The sequence below is a fragment of the Mustela nigripes genome, chromosome 13 (assembly GCF_022355385.1).
Source record: "Mustela nigripes isolate SB6536 chromosome 13, MUSNIG.SB6536, whole genome shotgun sequence".
NCBI lineage: Eukaryota > Metazoa > Chordata > Mammalia > Carnivora > Mustelidae > Mustela > Mustela nigripes.
The window spans coordinates 115,835,502-115,857,354 of record NC_081569.1 but is presented as its reverse complement, the minus strand read 5'-3'; the positions used below and the strand labels follow the sequence as shown (position 1 = coordinate 115,857,354).

Genomic DNA, 21,853 nt, shown 5'->3' with positions numbered 1-21,853 from the left:
CCCACTTTATACAAAACAACAAAAATCCCTTCCCATCTTCCCTCCAATTCACATAATCTCTTTCCTCCCCTTTAACAAAATTCCTGCCAAGATTGTTGTTTTCATTCACTGTCTTCAATTCCTCTCTGTTTATAGGAATTCAGTTCCTATTGTTTAGAAACTAATCCAATCACACTTTTTGTCTACACTGTTCCACCCAAAAAAAAGCTTCTGTCAAGGCTACCAGTGACTTGCCCACAGATCTACTGGCTGGCTTTCCATCTTCATCTGACCTGACCTACTGGTTCCATCCTTCTTGAAAGGTCTTCTTCACACTTTCTCTTAATTCTTCTCTGAATAGACCACCCACTCTCCTGTCCTGACTCTTCCACCATCTTCCTAACCACTAATTGTTGCAATGCCAAGGATTGCAACTCAGAGCTTTTCCTTTCCATATTTATACTCCATATTTATACTCCATATTTCCAGGTGGTGTCATCTGGTCTCATAGAATCAATACTGACTGCTCAAATTTCTCTCTCCAGTCCAGATACCTTCCCTGAACCCCAGGTTTGTCTTCCTAAATACGAACCTCATTTCTCCACTTGGAAGAATGTCAGGCACCTTAAATTTAATATAATCTCTCACCTGATTACTGCAATCACAAAACTGATTTCTCTGCTTTTCTTCTTGACTTCTAACACCTGCCCAGCCCATTCTCAATACAGGAACCAAAGTGATCTTGTTAAAACCAAAGTCCAATCATGTTACTTTCTACTTGAATGCTTTCAATGGCTTCCCACTTACTCACAATAAAAGCCAAATCCTTACAATAAATGGTACTAACTTTGGATTTATATCTGTTGCATATAATCCTTAAAATAGAAATATCCTACATAATTATTTTAATATGTAGGGCAAAATCTACATGGACTTCTAATATTTCTTTCTTTCTTTTTTCCTTTGGACTTCCTATTTTCTTCTCTTCTCTTGAATACTGTTTAAGACAAAATAACATTATAAAAATAAATGAAAGGCACTACTATATATGAAATATTAATGATGTTTAAGCTAGGTTTTGTTATATTAGAATTAAACATTCCTCCAGGAACACAAGTGTATGTAGATTTCAGTATCTTGCAAAATGGACTAAATCTTGAAATCTACTGTTCATCTATAGAATCTTCCCAAAAGATAATTCTTCATTTTTTTCTAGCAATCAAAGATGTACTACATTATTACACTTACTTTGTGGTTGAAGAGTAAGTTTATAGGAGTCAATTCCAACATGACTAATGGTAAGGGAACTAGACAAACATGTGCTTTCATTCACTTCTTCTATTCCAAAAGGGTCTATCACTTCCGCAATAACAGAGGACAAAAATCCTTCAGAATTGTTATGATGTAATATTTTTCTTATGTAAGCTGTTCCAGTTTTCCTAAAAACCAAACCAACAAACATCAAGCCATCTGGATAAAACAGTGATTCAAATGAACAAGTTTGTGAACACATGATTTATAAATGTACTACAAACAGCTAACAAATGAAAACTTGGTTAACATTTGTTCAACCTCACTAACCAACTATAGCAACTGGATACAATTTCTCACCCATCAAATTAGCAGATATTTTTAAATGACAGGGTTCAGGAGCAGCAAGGATTGAGTGGAGATAGGCACTCATCCACCACAAATGGACTATAAACTGATACAAGCTTCCCAAAAAGCAAATTGACTGCATGCATTAAGAGCTCTAGCATTATATTTTTTCCCCGCTCTGAATCCATAAGTCTACTGACAGGGTTCTATCTTAAGACAATAACTTGAAGTGCAGAAAAAAATAAGCTTTCCACACAGAGATGTTCATCAAGGAATTATGATAAAAATTAGAAATAAGAAACCACAATAATAGGAAAATTAAGTAAATAATAATACATGATCCAATTAGAATAAATGGAACAATTAAAATTGCATTTAGAAAGTGTTTTTAATTACATAAGTAAAGCAGTCATGCTATAATGTCTAAATGAAAGAAGGTGAAAAATATTAATTAGAAAATAAAAAATGCATATTTAAGAGATTAATTGGTAATTCATCAAATGTTACCAGTTGTTGCTTCTTAATGTTTATCCTGTTTATCTTTTTTTAAAAAAAGGTTATTTATGTATTTATTTATTTGACAGAGAGAACAGGTAGGCAGAGCAGTAGGCAAAGGGCAAGGGACAAGCAGACTCTGTGCTGAGTATGGAGCCCAGTATGGGCCTGGATCCCAGGACCTGAGATCATGACCTGAGCCAAATCAAGAGTCAGTCACTTAACCCACTGAGCCACCCAGGTACACCCATGTTTATCAGACTTCTAAGAAATTGTACAGTGAGTAAGTATAAGGAAAAAAAATCCACTTTTAAAAAATGTAAAAAAAGAGTAATAAATATAGACACAGACCTTACACCCTTCACAAAAATTAGCTCAAAGTGGATCACAGACTTAAATATAAAATGCAAAACGATAAAGCTCATACAAGATTAACATAGGAGAAAACCTAGATGACCTTGGTCATGCGGATGACTTTTTAGATATGACACCGAAGGCATGATCCATGAAGAAAAAGCTTGATAAGCCATACTTTATTGAAGTTAAAAACCTCTGCTCTGTGAAAAACACTGCCAATAAAATTAGAAGACAAACCACATATTGGGGCACGGGGCATGGATATTTGCAAAAAACACATTTGATAAAGGACGGTTATCCAAAATAAACTGTAAAGCAAGAAAAAAGCCTTTTTTTCTCCTCTACTTCCCTAGATTCTGCACCTGGGGCCCTGGAAATTAAACTGACAAGAGACAGATTACAAGAGGAAAACAAATAGAGTTTATTAACCTGTGTGTCATGCTTCCACAGGAGAGAAATGTCAGTGAGGAGGAACTCAAGGGGATGGTTAGAACCTGGAGTTTACAAGGCATTTTTAACAAAGAACAGTAAGTTTGTAGAGAAGTGACAAGACAAAGGAAAAGAGGTTTAGAGTGCCAGACTGTAGAAAAGTTAATGCACAAGGAAACTAATGAAAGAGAAGTCTTGCTTAATAAGATTTGTTATGTAGATGCTGCTCAGGTTTCTGAACTGATACTCTCTGGAGATTAGGGATCATCTTGCCTTTCTTGGGAGGGAGAGGGCAGAGATTTTTTTTCTTTCTCTTATTTTTCTTTCTTTCTATTTTTTTAAAAGATTTGTTTCTTTAGAGAGAGAAAGAGAGAGAGAGAGAAAGAGAGAGCTTGTGCATGAACAGGGGGAGGGGCAGAGGGAAAGAGTGGGAGAGAATCTCAAGCAGACTCCCCAGTGAGGGCAGAACCAGAGGCGCGGCTCCATCTCAGCACCCTGAGATTGTGACCTGAGCTGAAACCAAGAGTCCTGGGACACTTAATTGACTGAGCCAACCAAGCAGGCCTCTTTTTCTTTCTTTCTTTTAATTAATTAATTAATTTATTTATTTATTCATTTATTTATTTGAGAGAGAGAATGTGTGTGTGTGCATGCGTGCACACACATGCTTAATTGCTTCACTGTTGTTTTTCCTTCAAGTTTTTTCTCAGATGAGAATTCAGGCAAATGATAAATATCTATGTTCTTGGTTAGAAGACCAGAGGAGAAGTAACAGTTCTGTCATTTATCAGTTGTGTGATGTCTAGAAATCCTATCCCTGTGAATCACAGTGTCTTTACATGTGTTTTATAAAGGGGTTACTTCAGTTTCAAGTCAGAGGCTTTTTTCCCTTTTTTCTGCTTCTTCTCAACTGCCTTCAGCTGAAAATAATCTGTAGGCCAAGCTGGAATATTTTGGTGTGGCATATTCTGATCCCCTACAATACAAAACACTCTTAAAACTCAGTAGTAAGAAAATAAACAACTCAATTAAAAATTGGCAAAAGATCTGAACAGACACTTCACTACAGAAGGTATGCAGATGGCAGATAAGCACATGAAAAGATGCTCGGTGTCATAGGTCATCAGGAAATGCAAATTAAAACAACCACAAGATGCCACTACACACCCCCCAGAATAGCAAAACTTGGGGCACCTAGCTGGCTCAATCAGTGGAGCACTGACTCTTAATCACAGGGTTGTGACTTCAAGCCCCACCTTAGGTGTGGAGCCTACTTAAAATTTAGAAAAGTAAATAAAAATAGAATGGCAGGGTGGCTCAGTTGGTTAAGCCTCTGCCTTTGGCTCAGGTCATGATCGCAGGGTCCTGGGATCGAGTACCACATCGGGCTCCTTGCTCAGCGGGGAGCCTGCCTCCCACTCTGCCCGCTTGTGCTTTCTCTCTCTCTCTCTCTCTGACAAAATAAAAATAGAATGGCAAAACGATGAAATGCTGATAACATCAAATGTATGCAAGGATGTGGAGCAACAGGAACGCTCATTCATTGCGGGTGGGAATGCCAAATGGTACGGCCACTTTGGAAGACAGTTTGGCAGTTTCTTATAAAGCTAAAAATGTTCTGGGACCCAGCAATCACATTTCTTGGTATTGATCCAAATGAGTTGAAAACAAGCTCACACAAAAATCTAAAGAAGGGGGCACCCAGGTGGCTCAGTGGGTTAAGCCTCTGCCTTAGGTTCAGGTCATAATCTCAGGATCTGGGGATCAAGCCCCACATCAGGCTCTCTGCTCAGCAAGGAGTCTGCTTCCCCCTCTGCCTGCCTCTCTGCCTCCTTGTGATCTCTATCTCTGTCAAATAAATAAATAAATAATCTTTAAAAACTCTAAAGGATGTTTATAAGAGCCTTTATTCATAATCGCCAAAAACTTGGAAGCAACCAAGCTGTCCTTAAGTAAGTGAATAGATTAATAATTGTATCCATTCAGACAATGGTATGTCAGTGTAGTTTCATGGATAGTAACAAGTGTACCACCATAATGTAGGGCACTGATAGTGGCAAAGGGGGGGTGTGTGGGTATGCAGGGTGAGTCTATGAGAACTGTACTTTCTGCTCAGTGTTGCTCTGGACCTAAAACTTCTCCAAAGAGTAAAGTGTACTAAACACACACACACACACATGCTCAAAAACCTTAACCTCTTTGCCTCTGAAGTCAATGACCAATGGCCAGGTAGCTACCTTAACTACCAAAGCTGCCTCCCCCCTTTGCTATTGGAGTCTCTTGTATTTGAGTATTTAGGATTGCTCTTGGTAATAGCACTCTGCCATTCCAGGAGAGGCAAGAAATCCAGTTTTTAAAGGAGGAAGGAAGGAGATTTGGAAGGAGAGGCTTAAAATTAGACAAGTCAGTGAATTCTTGAGGCAGAGAGGAATATCTGGGGGAAACACTGCAAAAGGACAGATAGACAACTATCATCAAACTTAACTACCAACATGTGCTACGCTCCCATTCCAAGACTGATGCCATACTGCGCCCTGCCCCTTTCCCACCCAGTGGCCTACTGTCAGTGGCCTTTCCACCACACCATCTCACTATGCACCATCCTGTTTATTAAACATGATGGAGGGGCATCTGGGTGGCTCAGTTGGTTAAGCAGCTGCCTTTGGCTCAGGTCATGATCCCAGTGTCCTGGGATCGAGTCCCACATTGGGCTCCTTGCTTGGCAGGGAGCCTGCTTCTCCCTCTGCCTCTGCCTGCCACTCTGCCTGCCTGTGTTCGCTCCAAATCTTAAATAATGGGACCACTTTATAAGCTGACATGTCTTCTAAGGTTTGAGGGGCAAAGGGATCATAATTAAACTCATCCTAAGAAAATATAAAGAGTGGAGATAGATCAGACATCTAGGGTTTGGGATTATATAAATATATATATGCATATATAAATAAATATATAAATATATATAAATATATAAATATAAATATATAAATATAAATATATTTATATTATATAAATATATTTATATTTATATATTTATATATTTATTTATAAATATAAATATATTTATATTTATATATTTATTTATATATGCAGGGACAAAATATCAATTAATTTTAGGGGCACCTGGTAGCTCAGTTGGTTAAGCTTTTCTGACTCTTGATTTCAACCTGGGTCATGATCTCAAGTTCATGAGGTCAAGCCCCATGTCATGTTCCTTGATCAGCAGGGAGTTTACTTGAGATTCTCTGTCTCCCTCTCCCCTCCCCCCTCCACACATGTGCTCTCTGTCACTCTACACTTGATGTTAGCCAAAAGGCCGAGAAGCGATCTCTCTGTCACTCTAAAATAAGTAAATAAATCTGTTTTTTAAAGAAAATCAATTAATTCTAGACTTTAACTTAACATACATGTAAAAATCTTGTATAACATTAAAAAAATTCTCAAAAACAAATCAAAACAAAACAAAAATCCAATCAGAATACAAAAGTCTCAACCTAGTAAAAGAAAAAAAAATGGAATGAGAGAGAAAAAGAATCTCAAAATATGGCAAACAAGACTGGTGGTTACCAGAGGGGAGGTGGGTGGGGGCAAGAGTGAGATAAGTGGTGGGGATTAGGAAGGGCACTTATCGTGAGAAGCAGTGAGTAACGTATGGAATTGTTGAGTCACTCTATTGTACACCTGAAACTAATACAACACTGCATGCTAACTGTACTGGAATTAAAAATAAAAAAAATAAGGCAAGCAAGAAGAGAGAGCAAAAAAGAAACATGAAAAAGTAGGACAAATACAAAGCAGAGTAGAAGATGGCAGAAATGAATTCAAATATATTAGTAAAAAATAATAAGCGTAATTGGACTAAACTCTCCAATTAAAAGACAAAGATTGTTAGACTGGCTAAAAAAATGTAAAATCCATATATGTCTTTCATGAGAGATACATAGGCAGGTGAGGTAAAAAGAAAAAGAAAAGAAATCATATACAGGCAAGTGTAGCTTGTAAGAAGACTCATAGGATTATACAAATTGCAGACTCCTGCAAAAAAAAAAAGCACTAAAACCCACTGTTACTCAACAACAACAACAAAACAAACAATCCAATTAAAAAATGGGCAAAAGATATCTTGGATAGATATTCTTCCTGTGAAGATACAGAAATGGTCAATAAACAGATGAAAAGATGCCCCCCATCACTAGTAATTAGGAAAATGGAAATCAAAACTGTAATGAAGTACGACATCACATCCATCAGGATGGCTATTATCAAAAAAATTAAACAGAAAGTAACAAGTGTTGGCCAGGATGTGGAGAAATGGGAATGCCTGTGCCTTGTTATTTGGAATGTAAAATGGTGTAGCGGCTGTGGAAAATGGTATGAAGTTTCCTCAAAATATTAAACACTGGGGGCGCCTGGGTAGCTCAGTCATTAAGCAACTATCTTCAGCTCAGGTCATGATTCCAGGGTTCTGAGATTGAGCCCCATTTCGGGCTCTCTGTTCAATGGGGAGTCTGCTTTTCCCTCTCCCACTCCTGCTGCCTGTGTTCCCTCTCTTGCTGTCTCCCCCTCTGTCAAATAAACAAAATCTTAAAAATATATATTAAGCATTAAATTATCATCTGATCCAGCAATTCCAATTCTGGGCATATACATTACAGAATTGAAGGCAGGGTCTCAAAGAGATATTTGTACATCCCTGTTTGTAATAGTGTTATTCACAAAAGCCAAAAGATGGAAGTAACCCAAGTGTCCATTGATAGTTAAATAGATCAGTAACATGGGGTACATTTTTCTTTATGGATATGTGTATATATGGCAAAGAATAGAATATGATTCAGCCTTAAAAAGGAAGGAAATCCTCACAAGGTACGACAAGGAACGGATCATGAATGAAACTTAAGAACGTTATGCTAATAAGCCAATCACAAAAGAACAGATACTATATGATTCCATTTATATGAGGGTCCCTAGTCTAGTCAAATTCATAGAAACGGAAAGTAGAATGGTGGTTTTCAGGCACTGTGAGGTCTGGAATATAGGGAGTTCTTGTTTAATGGTTACTGTGCTTCCGTCTGGAAGACGAAAGAGTTCTGGAGATGGATCATCATTACGGTTACACAATAATGTGAATACGCTTAATGCTACAGATCTATACACTTAAAAATGGCTAAAACAGTACATTTTATGTTGTGTATGTTTTACTACAATGGAAGCACTGAATACAAAATAAAAGCATTATTTTTTTAATTTTTCTTTAAAATATTTTATTTATTTATTTATCTGAGAGAGAGAGAGAGAGCATCAGAGGGGGAATGTCAGAAGGAGAAGCAGACTCCCCATTGAGCTGGAAGCCCAATGTGGGGCTCGATCCCAGGACTCTGGGATCATGACCTGAGCCAAAGGCAGTCACTTAACCAACTGAGTCACCCAGACACCCTATTTTTTCAAATTTTTATTTTAAAGAGGGAAAGAGAGAGTGTCTGTAGGAAGCAGGGGCTGAGGGAGAGGGAGAAACTCAAGCAGACTCCCCACTGAGGGCAGAGCCCAACTCAGGGTTCAATCTCAACCCGGAGATCATGACCTGAACCAAAATCAAGAGTCAGATGTTCAAACAAGTGAGCCACCCAGGTGCCCCAATATAGAAGCATTATTTTAAAAAACAAACAAACAAACAAACAAACAAGTAAGTGTTCTTCTGAATCTTACTCTTAAGTGCTACCTATTTAACTCTTCAGTATTTATATGCAGTTGCTCTAATAATACCCTTTTTCCATATACTTACTGTTTATATTTCTCTGTGTCTAATTTTTAAAAAGAATGAGTCAATTGCTTTCCTTTCATTACCTCTATAGCAACATGGGTCTTCAATCCCTGTGCAAAAATGCCCAGTCATCGCTACCCATCTGGCTAATGGCAGACCAAAGTCATGAAGATAGATATAGTCAGTCTATGCTACAGGCATTCAGGATAATTGCCAATTGCAGTTGCCAGTACACATGTCCTAAATAAAACTGGGAAATGACTGAATTTGCCTCTTGATAACCTTCTGTCTCCTTTTCCTTCAATCTTCTCCATTATTGACTTCTTTATTCTGACTTCTCCATTATGACTCATGGCTCAGCAGCCCCCTGATCAGCGCCTCTGTGTCCTAAGTCACCAATTCTAACTGTGGAAACACCTTCATAAAGCCCTCTTTTTGTCCAACTAAGAATGCCCCAGTTTCAAGAACAATCTTTCTCTTCAACAGTCTCCCAAACCTTGTCAAAATCCCTTATCCAAAGTGACTGACAACAGCATGATCTAAGAAGATTACTGAATGAATGGTTATCCTTACAAGAATACCTAATGGTGTACCAAAAGCTCTGGTTTTAGATTTCCTGTCTGGTTTTTCTTGGACTTTGAAGGATATACAGAAGTCAGATAAAAAACAAACAAATAAATACAAATCATTATAGAGATGAAAATAGACACCAAATATGAACAAAATGGTCAACTCATCAGGAAAACTTAAAAATTCTAGGGGTGCCTGGGTGGCTCAGTGGGTTAGGCCTCTGCCTTTGGCTCAGGTCATGATCTCGGGGTCCTGGGATCTGGCCCCGCATCGGGCTCTCTGCTCAGCAGGGAGCCTGCTTCCTCCTCTCTCTCTGCCTGCCTCTCTGCCTACATGTGATGTCTGTCTGTCAAATAAATAAACAAAATCTTTAAAAAAAAATTCTAAACTTATGGGGCTCCTGGGTTGCTAAGCTGTTTAAGTGTCTGACTCTTGATTTTGGCTCAGGTTGTGATCCCAAGGTCATGAGATCAAGCCTCAGGTCCAGCTCAGAGCTGAGCATGGAACCTGCTTAAGATTCTCTCTCTCCTTCCTCTTCTGCCCTCCCCCCTAATTTTTTTTTTTTTAAAGAGATTTATTTACTTATTTGAGAGAATCGAGAGAGCATGAGTTGGGGAAGGTCAGAGGGAGAAGCAGCCTCCCTGGATACAGGACTCGATCCTGGGACTCCAGGATCATGACCTGAGCTGAAGCAGTCACTTAACCCACTCAGCCTCCCAGGCACCCCCACCCCCCAAAATTCTAAACTTACATGTATCTAACAACAGCCTCAAAACATACAAGTAAAAATTGATAAAGCCACAGAAAGACATTGATAAATCTATTAACACATACGGAAATTCTAACACAACTCTCTCATAATTAATAAATTGAGCAGAAAAAATAATCAGTAAAGAATCAGAAAATTGGAACATTACAATTAACAAAATTAATCTGACAAATACTTACATTGCACTGAACAATAGACTATAGTCTCCATAAACACATGTGGAATATTTACAAAAATTGAGCATAATAGCCTAGTCTTTCACCATAAAGAAAATTTCAACCAGTTAAAAAAAAAATCACACTTTTGGGGCGCCTGGGTGGCTCAGTGGGTTAAAGCCTCTGCCTTTGGGATCCCAGGGTCCTGGGATCAAGGCCCGCATCGGGCTCTTTGCTCTGCAGGGAGCCTGCTTCCTCCTCTTTCTCCGCCTGCCTCTCTGCCTACTTGTGATCTCTGTCTGTCAAATAAATAAATAAAATCTTTTGAAAAAAGTCACACTTTTGAGAAACAGGAAATTATGATCTTAAACAAAGTGTTCCAGAAAATAAAATTGAAATATTTATTTATGACCCTGGTATGATCTTTTACAAAAAATCAAGTGAGGACATATGAGAAAGAAACTATAGGCAAAAATGGTTTGTAAACACAGATGCAAAAATCCTAAATGTTAGCAAACTGAATCAAGAAATGTATGAACATAGATAATACACAGTGACTAATATAGGTGTATTCCAAGACATCCAGGTTAGTAAATCTTGGAATCAGACGTGTGAAATCCATAATATAATTCACATCATCAAATTAAGAGTTAAAGGAGAAAATTCTATATATAAGCCCAGTAGATGCAGAACCATTTAACACCAAAAATAAAACACCTCTTAAACTGAAAAAAAAAAATATATATATATATATATTTTAAAGATTTTATTTATTTGTCAGAGAGAGAGAGAGCACAGACAGGCCGAGTGGCAGCAGAGGCAGAGGGAGAAGCAGGCTCCCGGCTGAGCAAGGAGCCCAATGTGGGACTCGATCCCAGGACGCTGGGATCATGACCTGAGCCAAAGGCAGCTGCTTAACCAAATGAGCCAGGCGTTCCAATATTTTTTTCTATAAGCAAAAAGGGTAAAAGAAAAAAGATGAAAGGTATAATACATAATGGTGAAATGCTTTAAATATTCTTTTAAAAGTCAGGAACAACAGGGGCACCTGGGTGACTCAGTGGTTAAACATCTGCCTTTGGCTCAGGTCATGATCTCAGTGTCCTGTGGGATGGAGCCCCACATGGGGCTCCCAGCTCAGTGGGGAGTCTGCTTCTCCCTCTCCCTCTGCTCTTCTCCCTGCTTATTCTCTCTCTCTCTCAAAAAAAAAAAAAAAATCAGGAACAACAAAAAAGCCTGCTGCTATAGTCTGAACCTTAGTGCCTGTCCTCTCCCTATTCATATGTCAAAAACTTGATGCCCAAAGTGATGGTATTAGGAAGCGGGGGCTTTTGGGAGGCGACTTAGGTCATGAGGGTAGAGCCCTCACAAATGGGATTAGTGCCCTTTACCAAAGAGCCTCCAGAGAGACCCAGAACCCTCTACCATGTGAGGACACAGTAAGAAGACAGCCGTCTGCAGCCTGGAACAACCCAGAAGAGGTCTTCACCAGAATCTGACCCTGCTGGCCCCTGAGCGTGGACATGGTCTCCAGAACCAGAAGACATCCACTTCTGTTGTTTGTAAGCCACTCCACCTGTGGCCTTCTGTGACAGCAGCCCCAACGGATGAAGTCACCCACTGTGTCCCCTTCTAGTTAACAAGACCCTAGACACTGTAATAGGGAAAAGGTATACCATGCTAAGAAATGTTAAGAAACAAAACAAACATTTGCAAGTGATACAGTGATTGTCTTAGAAAAATAAGTACCACTACTCAGAAAATTCAAAATAACACAGAAAACAAGTGCTGCAATAATTAAAGAAAGTTAGCAGATTCGAACAATTTATGGTTGCTATAGAGAAGTCAGTTATCCAGACTTCGGAGGCAGAAAGGTGAAGCCAACAAGAAAAAGAAACAAAATAAAGCAGATAAAGTAGAAAGTTATCGCTTTCCGTAAGCCCATCCGGGAACTGGCGTCAGCGACGAAGATAACCGACTCACAGGAGATCCCCGGGAATGAGCCATTCCAAGGGAAATTAACACAGGAACCGTGTGGAGGAGCTTGGGAGGGAGAAACACAGTGCTGGCCCTCACACAAACAAGAAATAGCTAAAAACTGTTAAAAAAAAAAAAAAGTGAAGCCTAAGGGTATGCTGCTGTGTGTTTGGAAAAGCTGGAGCAGCTTTCGAAGGGGAGTCTACACGCACAAGTTCTTTCCATGGGCTTCCCTGGAGGCTTCTGGAAAGACCAGAGCAGAGCCAATAGCCCAGAGGTCCAGGCAGCCTGGAGGATGGGAGAAAACAGCATGAAGCACCACCCACTTTCCTGAACCTTCTTTCATAGGAAGCAAAACTTTAAGCCCTTGGAGGCTGGACATTAACCATTTTTGCACACAGACCTCAAAAGTGGTGATCCATGCTGGGAGGGGTCCCTGCGGGGGGTGTGCTGGCTCTGACATCCTGGTTTCCTGCCTGCTTCCCTCCCTGGCCTTTTCCCTACGTAGGAAAAGCTTTAAGCTACTGGGTGATGGGAAGCAAAGCCACTCATCCATGGGGTACAGGCAAAGACACATTAAGACGACAGAAGGAAAGAATAGTAACTCTCTGCCCGTTAACAGAGGGTCAGGAGGCTGTTTTGAGCCTAAAATTCTGAAAGAACAAAGTAGAACTATTCCACTTTCAGGAGAACCGCCAGAAATTTCCACCCAAGATTGAACTGCAGATATCAGGCAGAAGTTGGCTACAAGAGGTCATTTCTATTAACAGATTAGTGTGTTTTGTGGGTTTTTTTTTTTTTTCCTTAATGGAACCCGACAAGCTGAATCTAACGTTTAGAGGCAAGGACAAAGGCCAAGGGAGGCGGCGCTGCTCACAGAGGGTTAGTCAGTCGTCAAAGGGAAGACTAATATGCCAACGCAACAGAAGAGAGGAGAAACAGACCCACGTACACACGCAAACCTGAGAGACGGATGCAGGGGGGCAGGGAGGGCACATCAAGGGGAAAAGGAGAGACTTGTAAGGACAGTTGGTTATTTACGTTAAAAAAAAAAAAAGACAGAAATCAGTTCTCACTCCACAAGACACGCATACGCTCTAGACAGACTGAACACTTCAACATGAAAAGCAAAAGTTTAACACGATTATAAGGAAACACAGGAGAGTTGCTAAAGACAGGGCGGTGTGTTCGTGCGAGTGACTAGCACACGCGTCAGCACCAAGTGATTCGGAAAACATTGTCGCTGCACAGAAAAGGCGAGTCGCAGGAGAATAACACCTTGACAGAACCCAAAAGTGCACTCTGATGCGTAGGGACATGTTAAAGCCCTAAAGAAGAAAAAACGTCTCAGTGTTCACAGAAAATTCGAGATGATGCTGATCTCTGGAGGGACTGGCGTCACGGGGGGGGGGGGGGGGGGGGGGGGGGGGGGAGAAACAGGATAGAAAAGGAAAGGATCCCTGGAGAACTGCCCAAAGGGTGAAGGGACCCTGTCACCGGGGGTGACAAGGGGACACTTGCCACCTCCAAAGGACTCCGGGGTCTCTGTCCACTTTACTTCACCTGCCTTCTCTCCCCCAAATCCTGGAAGGGAAGAAGATAGAAGCTGGAAAATAGTAAGCATGAGCCAATACACCTCTGCCCCAGGCGGCCCAGTCTGGGTCAGGCCCAAATACGGGCTGGGAAACACATTTAAATTGGGTAAGAATTTGACCTCTTTTGAAACACTGGACAAGAAGAGAGCCATGTGATTATTAGACTGACTTAGACTTTCTAAGCCAAGGAAATGTTCATGTGCCCTCAAAGAGAAAAGCTGTGGGATTTGCCTGATTCTTTATCCAGAGGTTAAGTCCACTGAGGAGTCGGAAGGACAGGAGGAGGAAGATTCAAGGTGGTCTTTCCAGCTTGTTCAGGGAGCAGATTTCACATCGATCCGTCCAGTTATTCACTTAATTAGAAGCCTTGGAATGATATCCATCCCTTGCTCCCCGCCCCGGCTGGGACACAAAAGGCCCTCCCTGACCTGGCTCCACGGTCTTCAATAACTTCTCTCCTTTTTTCATGACCCTGAAGTCACTCTGGTTTTCCTTCAGTTTCTCAAACACCCATCATGCTCCCTTTGCCTGGGGGCCTTCCACATACTGTTCTCTCTGTCTGGAACTTTCCCCCCGCCGCCCCCTTCATCCTCATTCTTCCAATCCCATCCTAAGCAGCGCTGGTTCTGAGCAACTTTCCAACGTCCTCCAAACAAGGGCTCAATCCCCAGGAAAATACTCTCTAGATGCGCCACGCCCCTCTGCTGTCAACTGTCATCACGTAAGTTCAAGGTGTGCATGGGTTCGAATGCCCTCTTCATGGCTCTCTCAGGACACTGCGAGCCCCTTGAGTGTAGTAAGTTTTAGGCAACTATTTGTGGAAGAAATAAATGAAGGGCTCCCCCTGCTCCACTCTCTGACTACCTAGAATCCGCCTTGGCCTATTGCTGACTTTGGGATTTTGGGCTCCCCATCCTTGACCTGCCCAGTTGAAGTCTGCCTTCCTTCCAGTTCTCTGATCTTGGCTCTTCCCTCCCCTTTCCTGCCTTGGAGATGCTCATTCCCTAGCTTCTGCACAAGTAGAACCAAATTCCTGAGTCTGATCACAGAATGTACTGTTCCAATTTTCAAATACAGGTTCCTCACATTTCAAAAGTTCGCCTTACGCCATTTCACTTGGACCAAAGACCTGTGTTAGCACTTGTGTTTGTTAACTCAAAGAAGTCTGAAGAGAATTCTCACTTTTACGAGAAAACACGAAAAGTGAGAAGAGCATCCCGCTTTTGTTTGGCAGGGAGCAGATCTGTTATAGGGGCCCCGCCCAGCCCCTTCCCTGTAAACTCCACAGGGCATCTCAGCATCAAGCCGCCGGAGCTCTGACCTGGGTGAGCACCTGGGCTTTATCTCCACTTATTTTGTGCATCTGTTAGCAAGATGTGTCCTAAGGTATCAGAAAAAGCCTAATAGAGGGTATTTGGGGGGGGGGGGTCTGGGAATGCTCAGAATTTTCCCATGTAAGTTCAAGGTAATTGCTTCTTTGCTTTACTCCTGTCCAGCTCGTGAAAAGTTTCATAGGACTGCTGTACTTTGACATAGTAAGGGAAACTTGTATTTGGATGCTTAAGAGAATGATCATATGCTTTTTAAAATAAGCAGGATGTAAAAAAATTAATATTAACATTGAGATTATCATGCTAATCTTTTAAAAAGTGATTCTATGTTTTCTTTTTAAAAAGATTTTATTTATTTATTTGACAGAGAAAGAGAGCACAAACAGGCAGAGCAGCAGGTAGAGGGAGAAGCAGACTCCCTGCTCGACACAGGGCTCAATCCCAGGGTTCTGGGATCACAACCCAAGCCAAAGGCAGCTGCTTAACTGACAGAGCCACCCAGGCACCCTGATTCTATGTTTTCTACAAGCACATACCTACAGAAACTAAGTGGCTTGGGATGTCACCCATACAAAAACCACTGAAAACAAAATATAGTTTTAGAGATCACAGGTGCTTTTCCTCAACATAGAAAGTTCTATAATCCTTGTTAGAAACAAAAGAAACAATGATGATAACAACAAAAAATGTATGCCCAGCACTTTTTCTATTGTATGTGAATTTAGTCTTCACCTCCACTTCTGTGTGAGCCGCCCCGTGATACGTGGAGTTGCTGGCTGTGGGACAAGGTGCATACTGACGGCCCAATACAAATATAATAGAGACAGATTTCGCCCTGGTGGAACAGGACCCATTCACCATAGGGTGAGTTCAGGGGCGCCTGGTGACTCAGTCAGTTGAGCGTCCAACTCTTGATTTTAGCTCAGGTTCACGACATCAGGGTGTGAGATCAAGCCCTGTGTCTGACTTCACACTTAGCTGGCAGTCTGCTTAAGATGCCCCCTCTGCCCCTCTCCCCACTTAAAAAAAAAAAAAAAAAAGGAACAGGGTTGAGTTTCTGGTCATCTGAAATTGTTCCTTTTCTGCCTGTTAGATATTTCGGGAGTCATAAAATTCATCACATTCTTCGAAGAGAGTTTTCAAACTTAAAGGTAGCTTTCAGGGCTGGCGGCTCTTGCTGATACCTTAGAAGTAAGCACTGCTAGGAATATCTCATACCCAGCCATGCGGTAATTCATGCAAGGTGGCCTTCACACTGTTAGATATGTCTGTCTCCAAGACATGTGAGAATGGCCATGTGTGTGACCCCTGTGGGCAAACAGTGTCCAGTGAAGCCGAGAACATGTTTGATACTCAAGATGACAGAGCACTGTTCCCGATAGTGCCGACATAACCAGCCCCGTGTTTCTAAGCCTGGGGCCTCACTCAAGGCACCTTGGCCTCTGTAAGTGTAGTTGGCCTTCTGAAGTATCAGAAAAAGATGTACACTATTTCATCAAGGAAACCACTCAAAGAAGTTGCCTCAAAATTTGGAGTTGAGTAACCAGTGTGCAGTCTAAATAAACGGGAGGCAAATCAGTACCTACCTGGAGTGTATCACTTTTCCCAAGTGCATGTTGTTGAATTTCTTGGTGTACACAGTTCCCTCAGGTTCATTTGCAGGCACGTACGCATAAAAGATAATTTCTTTTAAGGCGATGTACTGAGGTGCTAGGGCAGTTTCGAAGCCCATATCAGGAGCCTGGAGAAGGAAAAGAACAAAAGACATTGCATTTTATACTATTTTATATTTTAATTAGGGAAAAATGCAAATATCAGATTGGTTTCCAGTGGGTGTCACAACAGTACTGTTTGGCTTACCAGTAGGAGTCATATTTCAACATGTTCTGTTTGTAGATCCGTGTGTGCACAAGGGATAATGCATTTTTCCATTAGGGAGGAAAAGAAATTCTGGGGAGTAAGATTCAGTTTAGGGTTCCTGTGCCTTTGGTAGAAGGCCGGAGTGCAAGGGTGGGTGGAGGTGTGTTTTCCATTGTGTAGAAGGGGCCTGGAGGTACAGATTTTAGAGCTCAGTTCCTTTTTTTAAAAAAAGATTTTATTTATTTGATGGACAGAGATCACAAGTAGGCAGAGGCAGTGAGGGGAAGCAGGTTCCCCACTGAGCAGAGAGCCTGATGTGGGGCTCGATCCCAGGACCCCGAGATCATGACCTGAGCCAAAGGCAGAGGCTCAACCCACTGAGCCACCCAGGTACCCCTGGAGCTCAGTACTTTTGGTTTTTAAAGGATTTTATTTATTTATTTGACAGAGAGGGAACACAAGTAGGGAGAGTGGGAGAGGGAGAAGCAGGCTTCCTGCCAAGCAGGGAGCCTGATGTGGGGCTCGATCCCAGGACCCTGGGATCATGACCCAAGCTGAAGGCAGATGCTTAATGACTGAGCCACCCAGACGCCCCATTGGAGTATTTTTTTAAGGAAGGGGCCATGGCATATGTCTCCTCACTTGAAAGTGGCTGCCAATTTTCCTTGCCTTGGGGTGGTCCCTAAAGTTCGCAAAGCTGGACAGGATCAGGATCAGAGAAGGGTGTGTTGAAAAGACCACCCCGAAGGGGATGCTGGGGTTGACCTTGTGGACATGACATGAGGAGTAGGTGGTAGATAGTGCAGACTGGCTGGGGGCACAGGCATTCAATGGTGCCTCTAAGACCCATTTTCTGTCATGCCCTGTCCCCTGGATCTTGGGAAGAAGAGAGTAGGAAACAGGCAAGAAACTGGCGTGAGACTGAATGGATGTCTTAAGGCTCTTTAAAGGGCCTCTCGAAAAGGCTGAAAGTGCTTTAGAATTCCCAATGCCATTCTAGCATGTGAGTGATAAGAACATCCCACAGAAAGTGTGTACAAGGCCAGTGAAAGGCCACACACGACAAAAGCACAAGCCCTGGACCCTGCTGTCCGGGCTGATGCCTGATCTAGGAACTACCCAGTGGCGTGTGCAATTTGGGCTGAATTACTTAGCCTTGCTGTGCCTCGTTTTCTTCATCAGTAAAATGAAGATAAAGAGTTGTTATAAAAATGTAAGAATGTACAACACTGCCTGGCACATAGAACCAAATAAAGGCTTGTGATTATTTTTATCCAGAGAGGATGTCTGTTGCTTGCTTTGGGGGTTGGGAGGTGAACTCTTGCCGCTGAAAACCCCAACTGGTTTTTGATTTTAATAATTTAAACTTTCACATAAGAGAACTAAGACATTTCTAGAAGTTGTAAAGTTAGTGACAAATGGGGATATCTGCTTTTTCCGGAAGTCCTACTCTCCTGTTCATGTCCTTTGATTTGTGTCTGTACAGAACCCACATAACAGCAAATATATGGCAAGTCCCGTGGCAGCACTTTACAGTCATGGGGAGGTCACGAGGAGGTCACGTGGCATCCCTGAATGGTCACGTGGCAGCCCTGAATGGTCACGTGGCAGCCCTGAATGGTCACGTGGCAGCCCCGTACCATCTCCGGGAAGTTCCCCCGTCACTCTCCTCCCATCTCAGACAAGGAGAGTGAAAACATGATCTTTTCAACTCTGGTAATTTGGCCTGGTAATTGGAATATCTATGAAAATAATTGGCCTAGTCATTTGGAATATCTATGAAAACTCAAGTCAGCCATTATTTTCTATTTCCTTTAGGACAAAGGGATGGTTTCATTAAGGCCAAGTTTTAAAAAAAAATCGGATTCTTTGCTGATATAGTGAAGAAAGTCCATTTTCACAACTGGATGCCCAAGTGATGCGTTCTCAGGCAGAACCTTCACAAGTGGCACATTATGCATTAAAATTATTCGAAAAGCCTCTGTGTAGCATCACTTACGAAGAAGATAGTATCTCCTTTCTATAAGAGCATTAGAAAAGGAAAAAATGAAGGTGCAGGGTGAATACAAAAGAGGAGAGGTAAGCCAGTGGGGAAAAGATAACTCCTGTTTCTTGGTCAGCCTTGGGAGGTAGAAAAGCCAAATGTACTGCGAACCTGGGTTGGAAGACATAGGTCTAAGTAATAGCTTAGACTATCTGGTGGTGTTGCTGTGAAGATATTTGTAGGGAGACATTCTGGGTGGAGTTAAAGCTCTAGAACCCAGTATGGGACTGGGAAGAAGGTTTTGGAGGTTTCCCCTATAGTCAGATGGAGCAAAATGCATTAATAAGAGTTTGTCTCAACAAACCATAAGTGACTCTTAATCTCACAAAACAAACTGAGGGTTGCTGGGGGTAGGGGGGGTTGGGAAAAAATAAAAGAGAGTTTGTCTCAAGCAAAATACCTTCTCGTTTTCCCATAATTCTGTGTGCACAGTGGGACATCAATTCTTAAAACAAGGCAAACAGTCTCAATGCATTTTATCACTAACCTGTCCAAAAATACTTTTAGGATTCCCAGAGGTTCTAAGTGACATATCAGCTTCAAAGTGGTCTGGAGTCAGTTTATGTATAAAGCCCATGTGGTCGTAGTATAATGTGAAAATCTTATCAGAAATAGATCCAATTTTACCATATCTTATTAATCCTGTTAGGAAAGAAACAGAAATTTCTTGATATAGTACAACTAGAGAACTTTCAATACCGTATCTTGGGTGGAGGGGGGAGAAAACCCTTCACTTAAACTAAAGGGCAGGAGTAGGTCTTCGAGACTCCAGAATTAGTAAAACTCATGTCAGTCTTTGTTAAGTCCCCCAGAAGTCCTTTCCAGGCTCCAGCTCATTCCCCAACCCTGATTGCTAAAGTAGGTGAAGGATGGAGGGGGACGAGGTAGAGGTCTAGAGGAGAAGAGGTGAGCGCCTCCCTGGTGGTGGTTCCTCCTCTTGGTCCGGGAACCCGGACACTTCCAAAGCTAGGAGACCATGACAACCCTCAGAGAAGCAGGGTGAATGATCCGCAGAGACCGTTGTGTCATCCGCTATCCTAGGATAAATATGTTGAACAAGATTTGGGGTCCTATGTTTCTTTCATGCTTTAGGGTAACATGTTAAGTAGCACTAGCAGTAATCTGGTAGTAAGTACATACAAGTACGCATCCAACCAGACATGGGTCCAGAGAGCCAGCTGCCTCGCCTGGCTGGAGCCCAAGAGAACGCTCAGGTCTTGAGATGCAAAGGCTAATTTCCACACCCACACCCCAATCTGGCCAGACTCTCCTGGTCTATTCTTCTGTCCCTGACCCCTGAATGCTGGAGCACCTTAGGATTCAATTTTTAGATCTCCTTTCTCACCATCTCTAGAGATCTCACCCAGTTTTAGAATTTCAAACCCATTTTAATGTGAATAATTCTCTTAAACCTCCTGTCTTGTTCTCTGCCCAGAACTCCAGATTTGCATATCTAGCCTTCCACTGACAGTTCCTTCCGGGGCCGCCAGGCATCTCACACTGAACTCCTTCCAGACTGAGTTTCCAATCCCCAAGCAAACTCCTCCGCCCAAGTCCTCTTCATCTCCATCACAGCAACTGCCATTTTCCCTGGTGCTCAGTCCAAAACCTTGGTGTCATTCTTAACTCCTCTCCTTTTCTTATGCCCTACATCTGAGCCATCCACAAATCCTACTTATGCCCCCTCAAGATAAAGAGAGAATCCAACCTCTTCTTGTCACTCTCACCTGTCACCCTGCACAAGCTGGTGTGACACGGGAGGAGGTTTATTATGAGGAATTAGCTCATGCAAGCATGGAGACCGAGAAGAAGTCCTGTGATCTGTTGTCTGTCAGCCCGAGGACTAGGGGACTGGCTGGCGGAACTCCAGAGGACAAAGACGTGAGAACCGAGAACTGGAAAGAGGACTGGTTTAAGTCCCAGTCCAAGGACAGAAGACTGATGTCCCAGCTCACAAGCAGGCAGGAAGCAAATGGGGTGAGTTCCACTTTCCTTCACCCTTTCATTCTGCTCAGGCCCTCAAAGGATTGGATGGTGTCCACCCATGCTGGGAGGGCAGTCTGCTTTACTGAGCCCACTCATTCAAATGCTGATCTCCTTCGGACGCAGACTCATTCAGAAATAATGCTTCCCCTGGGCACCCGTTGGCCTCGTCGACTCATAAATGAACCATTACAGTTGCTGTGGTTCAATATGCCCTAGCTCACCTATAAACCTACAATACACTTCAACGTCTTGAGATCACTTTTATAATTGCTGTGTCTTACAATCATGGTCCACCAGGTGGCACCCACGATACAGTGGTCAATTTGCCTCAGGGGAGTAGAGTTTGTGCCTGCTCTGTCCATCACTTGGGAGTTTCCTGAAACACTAGTATAATAAATGTTAAATTTTACTAATGTTTAACATGCCTTCAAAAATATTACATTATAATTTGGCATTGAAACAAAGTTACTGTGGGTGCAGTAAGAGAGGAAAACAAAGCAGAGCTTGTATTTATCAGTAAAGCAAACGACACTGGAAGAATTACTGCTATTTCATATTCCTTGTACAACCACAACCAAGTGCTTTCTAGGACCTAAGAAAGGAAGAAACTCACAAACAGATGAAACTGCATTATCTTTTGCTAGTGAAATACACTCAAAAGATCGCCTTATCATACACCAAGCAATGCAACTGTAGGCAAGGGAAATAATGTCGGAGTAATCCATGCATCACTCAGCATCACAGTTAAAACACTGTTAAAATGTAATTCAAGGGGTGCCTGGGTGGCTCAGTGGTTTAAAGCCTCTGCCTTCGGCTCTGGTCATGGTCCCGGGGTCCTGGGATCAAGCCCCGCATCGGGCTCTCTGCTCGGTGGGGAGCCTGCTTCCTCCTCTCTCTCTGCCTGCTTCTCTGCCTACTTGTGATCTCTAATCTGTCAAATAAATAGATTTAA

At 42.0% G+C, this 21,853-nt stretch overlaps 1 protein-coding gene across 1 annotated transcript in view; it reads right to left on the bottom strand.

Moving 5' to 3' along the window:
- CATSPERB (cation channel sperm associated auxiliary subunit beta) overlaps positions 1–21,853 on the bottom strand; it is a 127,994-nt gene that overhangs the window by 37,411 nt on the left and 68,730 nt on the right. The window contains 3 exon segments of the mRNA XM_059372153.1: positions 1,228–1,418; positions 16,598–16,752; positions 19,403–19,557. Of these exon segments, the coding sequence (XP_059228136.1) occupies positions 1,228–1,418; positions 16,598–16,752; positions 19,403–19,557 (501 nt within the window).